Here is a 6378-nt window from a genome sequence, read left to right on the forward strand (position 1 = left end):
AGTGGAAATATACTAGTACAATTTCTACTAGCTTAAGAGTAAAAATGGGCCTTGGACCCTGGATTAACTATGTTTAATACCTCTTTCATTTCTTTCATGAATGTTGATGCATTTGTTTCTATATCATCATCCATACCTATTCTGGTAAAAATTTGCTCTGCGATTCGAAAAGAACAATACTCTGCTGGGACATAAGAACCTACAAAACAAGTAAAATACGAATTTTCTCATATCAGTGTGTGACAAATGCCAATTTGCTTGAATATGTCAGTGGGGGAAAAAACCATCAGTTTTACACTTGGTCTTTATGCACTGTAGAGAATGCATCTTATTCTATAAAGTTTCATAAGATTATGTTCTACCACTACTTTATAAGGAAAAATTATTATATAGATAACATAATTAAAGAAGCTTATCAGTAAAACCTTAAGAAATCATATGCCTGAAGCTGTTTGTCAGTCTAAAGGGATGCAAAAGTGAGAATAAACACTAGGATTAATTTACATTTCTGTAGCCATTGAGTTACTAATCCCAAGGAATCTTAGTTTCCCAAAAACAAGACTATATTGCCTTTATCAGACTTAGAGGCTTATTAGTTTTATCGAATAGAAAAGAACATGAAACCTGCCAAAAGACTTTACAGTCTCCTTTATCCATATTAAACTCATGTTTTTGAGAGCAATTCCTCAAGAACTTGCAGTTGTTGGGGACTGGACCCACAAACACATGGTGCACAAATTTTATTCTCCACTGCCAAGTAGTTTCATTCTAGTAGACTTAGGGTCAGCCTATTAAGGTCTTTCTCCTGTGCTACCAGCCTTATCTTTAGCTTTAAGGTAAAAATCATGAGGAATTCCTGAGTGTAGGGATGAGTCTCAGTTAGACTTTACAAATACTTGTTTTACTTTCATAATTTAAGTGATAGAACCTTGCAGTATTTATCACTACTTTTATTTTAAGTAGTTGATTATTTATCTATTAATTCTACTTGTCTGCAAGCATGTTCCTCTACATAACTGAGGTATGCTCAAGTTCATCTATTCCTTTTGTATGACCAACACATACATAGCCCGACGGGCATACTTCAAGGACACTCACTATCAATCTAGCATAAGGTGCTAGATGGGGTTAAGGTGCTCCAAAGAATTAAAGCATACAACTGTGCTTCTCCTAAAGACAGACTGGGGAGGCTTCCAGATACACAGATAGGGCCCCATAAATTTCCAGTAACAGACCCAAAACCTTGCAGTGGCCTCTGTCAGCAACACAAGAGCTGGTAGGAGCAAAAGGACTAAAAATTACCTGTTACTATTTAGATAGAATCTTTTTCTAGACTTCAAATCATTCAACTTCATAAATACTTTTAACTGGAAAACAATAAATGTGTGCAGGAGATTACTAATACTGTGTACACTCTTACTCACCAATCTGTGCCATGATTTGACAGAGAGCAATCTGTTTTAGGTATGTTGATTTTCCACTCATATTTGGTCCTGTAATAATGACAAAATTGTCACCCTCTGTCAGGTATGTGTTGTTAGACACAGGTTTTTCCATCGCTATCTTTTCAAGAATGGGATGCCATCCCTGCTTGATCGCTAAAGTATCTGTAAATTCTGGACGAACTAAATGAGAAAAAGGATATAAACCATTGCAGAGTTAGTATGGAAACCTTTACGTTATTAAACTACTGCATTTAAAATAAAGTAATTCTTGCAGAGCAGAAGTCAAACTCTGTCGTCCTGATTCCCCAATTTTTACTTTCCTGTAGTGAGCAAGACTAACATGCAGCACTTGGGAAGAATTACCAGCCACTTTCAGGTATAGATTCTGATTGTCACGCAAGTCTTCATGATTTATTACTACAAAAAGAATCCCATAACTAACACTTCATTTCTAAATTAACATTCTGTGTTTGTGTTCTGTAGTAGGTAGGGTTGGACTCCAGTAATGAAGAAAAATACAAAGAGTAAAACTTTAAAAGTAATTAAAACAAAAAACCTGAAGGCCAGTTTCATAGCTAATATATTTTTAATAATTTATTTTTACACTGCCATGAGCATATAAAGTACAGGGGTCATGAACTGTTACTACAACATATCTACCTTATTATATAAGCACGGGAAGCAAGGAAGTAGCATTCCTTCTATTTTTGTTACACTCTATCATATTTATTATTTGCGTGTATACTATGCCTACATAGATCCATTTGATACTGGGACTATCTGTATGTATTTCTATCAGAATACAGTTCTTTTCTGAAGCTATTCCGTATGCCTGTTCTTTGTCTACCTCAATGGCAGTACCTCAGGCTAACAAAGAAGCGTTGTTAAATTTGGTGGTCTGTTTAAATGGAGCAGCCTTCAAGAAAGAAGTCCCAAAACAGTTTTTCAGGTTTAAACATTGGGGAACTCTAATTACCTCGTGTAGGTTTTAGTCATTTAATGATTTAGATGAAAGAGTCAAGTGGCAAAGGGGACCGAAATCTACAAGTGACCGTCCATTTATTTTTGTGGATACACATTCATGCCCGGCTGTGCAAACTGCAGGTGTAGATTTATGAGAGAAGTTAAGTGGCTTCGGTCTTATTATTACTGCTGAAGAAAAGTTGTGCTCTGATTCATTTGGCGGGAAAAGGTTGTGATGTTACTGTTCAGTTACGTATCAATTCATGTGCTATGACTGGAATCATCAGCACATGAAGATTCACAGTCCATACTGCAAAGTAAACTCACCCTGCTCATGAACGGGAAATTACATCGCAGCATCAGTAACGAAGAGCTAATACACCTCCTGAGATGGCTTCCAGACCCGATTTAGTACCTACACCGCATTGTACTGTAGGTAAGTATTTCAGGTCAGCATTAATTGAAGACAATGTACTCATTTGTACATTGCAGAACTGGGCTAGGGAAGCAGGATGAACAATATGCAGCTACACACGTGATCCTGGATTCCCTAGAAGACTCCACTTCTAAAAATGTCTAGAAGTGCTACAGAAATTGAAGCAGATAAACAAAGGTAGCCACGTATTTTGTTTTATGGTATATAATTAATGCTGATCTGCTTATATTATCTTGTGCCCTTTCAGAACAGAAGTGTAAACTCAGAACGTTCACAGGCTTCATCTTCTGAATAGAATATGCTTAAACTGTCTATCTTGAAAAGACTGGCTGTGAAGGCTTACAGCAGCTAAATGGCAAAATGTAATTTCAATGAATGGAAAAAGAAAGAACATCAGCACAAAACTGGCAAGGATAGACCACAGACACTCTCCTAAAGCCTACTGAGACCCAGAAAAATAAAGGACGTGGACTTAGCAATTGGAGAACCAGACAAAACAGCCTGGATATTCTCCAGCAGAGGGGTCTTCATCTGGCCTGTGATGGAATCAAAGAAACTTACCATAATCAGAAAGAGTGCAGGCGTGGGCAAATGAAAGCAGCATATCCAGCATTGACACAATGTCAGACAGCTTGTATAGGCAATGAATATGTTCATAGATCTCATTCAGTAGTTTACACACTATTCTGAAATAAGACCCTGATTTAGTTGTTGCACAGTACATACTGTCATTTTATACAACTTACAGAAATAAAGCAAGTTAATAATGTTCATACTGAATACATTAGGATGGGACGTTACTCATAAAATGCAACCATCTCTGCCAGATGCAAGCAAATGTATAAATTTCTTTTAAGCAAATTAAGATCTTATACCATCATCTCAGATCAGATTCTGCTCTCAGACACAAGACACACAGCTCAAATACCAACAGCTCATAAGAAAGCTTCACAAAGAGAACGAACTAAAAATATAGCTATGGAATCAAGTATGTTTTATTAACACATCAAATGCGACTCTAATTCCCTTAGGCCTTCATGATAATAAAAACTCCACATGGTTTCTAGAAAGAATTTCCATAAAATTGACATGCAACATTACACTTAGTAATAGACTGAAATAGAAATCTTCTGAAATAGACAGCAGAGCAACATGACATGCAGCAAGGACAAAATACAGAAATAGACAGTTCTACTGCAAATGCAAGGAACTGATTAAAAGTAACAATTCTGCATTACAAAACTAATGCATTCATTTTGTCATTTTGTGTAGATAATTCACCCATAAAAATTTAATAAATATGATGGCCACCCTTACTAATAAACACCTACATATTTGTAATCACGTTTAATACAATACACACTTTGTGGGGGTTTTTTGTCTCAGGAAGTACACTTGATCAGTGTTGCTTTGGATTATTTCTGTAAGTAGCCATAACTTAAAAGAAAGATAGCTTTAAGAAATAGTGTAATGAGCTGTTAATTGGACAAAAAAAAAATGTAGTTAGCAAATATCAAAAAGTTTTAAATGGTCTTACAAGTAGGTCATGTGATATATTTCTCTCAGGGACTCCTGACATCTTTCATTCATTTTTATTAAATCTGCTGAAGTGAAGCTATATGTATTTTTCATTTTAGTGATCTACAGGGAATTCAAACCAACAATAAGAACATATTATCAGAAACAAAAATAGTTTCTAAAAAGCAAACTGGGAACAATAGGGGGGAAAAAGCGGAAAAAACAATGCCTGGTTTCATTTTTCCCATATAAATTTTTATGAAAAATCCATATAACAGAATGCAGTTATCAGCAAGATATACAACTTTATATTTACACACAACATAATTGCATGTAATTGCACATTTCTGACTATATTAAGTATAACTAGAAATAGGGCAGTTATAAAAACATACAAATTATACCTTCATTTAATTCTAGATACCTTCACTGAAATTATTGTAATTGTTCCTTAAATTACTGTATAATGTGCATTTTATTAATGTATTATAGATTTTATATACATTAAGTATACAAACATACAAACATATTATGAAAAAACATATCTAGTACAGATACCTTTGTAAATTCAGAAGGAAGTTGGCCGTTGGGTAACGTTGAACAATCAATATTCATCTGGATAAAAAATCCACGAGCAGAGCTGAAACTTGTTTTCATTGGTAGGTTGTACTTTTCTGCAAGTTGTGTTATCATACCTACGTACCACAAATAAAGATTTGACCCAAATTACATACATTCATGTGCACACACATACATACATATTTGCGTTGGAACAAAGATGCATGCTGTTGGTGTCATTTATAGGCGTTGAACGTGTCAGGTAAGTAACATGACAAAAGGCCTTAGAGGTGGATCTCCAGGGAGTTATTTATGTAACGTATTAATGTAACTAATCTGGCTGAATAAAGCTAATGGGAAAAAATTCCAGTGGAGAATCAGATAAATTCATGTGTTCTTTAAAGGCAGTTCATGTATTTGACCAGCTCCCAGGTGGGCCTAACTATGGAAAGGGAAGTTTGCTCAAGCACTTAACGTCAGTGTCTAATCAGTGGACAGAATATGAACTGTAGACTAGGGACCCTCAGTTTTTAACCAATTCATGATTCTAAGCAATCTTCTTTCCCCAGACTGAGAGTAATGCTTTACATTTGTAATCCCCCTCTGAAATCCATCTTGTTCCTAGCTGAGAAGATACCGTATGTGGGAAACTGTTAGGTGATAGAGGAAAATGTACTGTTAAATCATGGGAATTCTGAATACTGCAAAGAGGGTAATAGTGTGGTACTCCTGTGACAAGAAAGGATGGAGTTACTTAGTGGTGTTTCCCTGCTGCTCATTGCTCTAAGCTTGCCCACTCTCATGTTCCAATCACTCACAACGTAGACTAGCAACTTAGGACATTCTGGATACAGAATCATAGAATGGTTTGGGTCAGAAAGGACGTTTAAAGATCATCTAGTCCAACGCCCCTGCCGTGGGCAGGGACATCTTGCACTAGATCAGGTTGCTTGAAGCCGCATCCAACCTGACCTTGAATACTTCCAATGATAGGGCATTCACAACTTCTCTGGATAACCTGTTCCAGCATCTCATCACCCTCATCATAAAAGATTTCTTCCTTATGTCCAATCTAAACCTACCCTCTTTCAGTTTAAAACCATTCCCCCTTGTCCTGTCAATACAGGCCCCGGTAAAAAAAAGTCTGTTTCCATCTTTCCTGTAAACCCCCTTTATATATTGAAAGGCCACAATAAGGTCTTCCCGGAGCCTTCTCTTCTCCAGGCTGAACAACCCCAACTCTCTCAGCCTTTCTTCATAGGAGAGGTGTTCCAGCCCTCTGACCAGTTTTGTGGCCCTCCTCTGGACCTGCTCTAACAGGTCCACGTCTGTCTTGTGCTGGGGACGCCAGAGCTGGATGCAGTGCTCCAGGTGGGGTCTCACCAGAGAATCACCTCCCTCGATGTGCTGGCCACACTTCTTTTGATGTAGGCCAGGATACGATTGGCTTTCTGGGCT

General features: G+C 37.0%; 1 protein-coding gene across 1 annotated transcript in view; it reads right to left on the reverse strand.

Moving 5' to 3' along the window:
* The window catches only part of LOC104075479 (mutS protein homolog 4-like), a gene marked incomplete at its 3' end in the record, with an annotated part of 5666 nt that extends 611 nt beyond the window's left edge, over nt 1-5055 (reverse strand). Inside the window, exons 1-5 of the mRNA XM_009576005.1 lie at nt 4921-5055; nt 4382-4485; nt 3406-3530; nt 1425-1625; nt 81-199 (exon numbers count right to left, since the gene is read on the reverse strand). Coding sequence (XP_009574300.1) covers nt 81-199; nt 1425-1625; nt 3406-3530; nt 4382-4485; nt 4921-5055 — 684 coding nt within the window. The remainder of the gene's footprint in view (nt 1-80; nt 200-1424; nt 1626-3405; nt 3531-4381; nt 4486-4920) is intronic.
* Between the last annotated feature and the right edge of the window lie 1323 nt (nt 5056-6378).

This window comes from Fulmarus glacialis, unplaced genomic scaffold (assembly GCF_000690835.1).
Source record: "Fulmarus glacialis isolate BGI_N327 unplaced genomic scaffold, ASM69083v1 scaffold4454, whole genome shotgun sequence".
Classification (NCBI taxonomy): Eukaryota; Metazoa; Chordata; class Aves; order Procellariiformes; family Procellariidae; genus Fulmarus; species Fulmarus glacialis.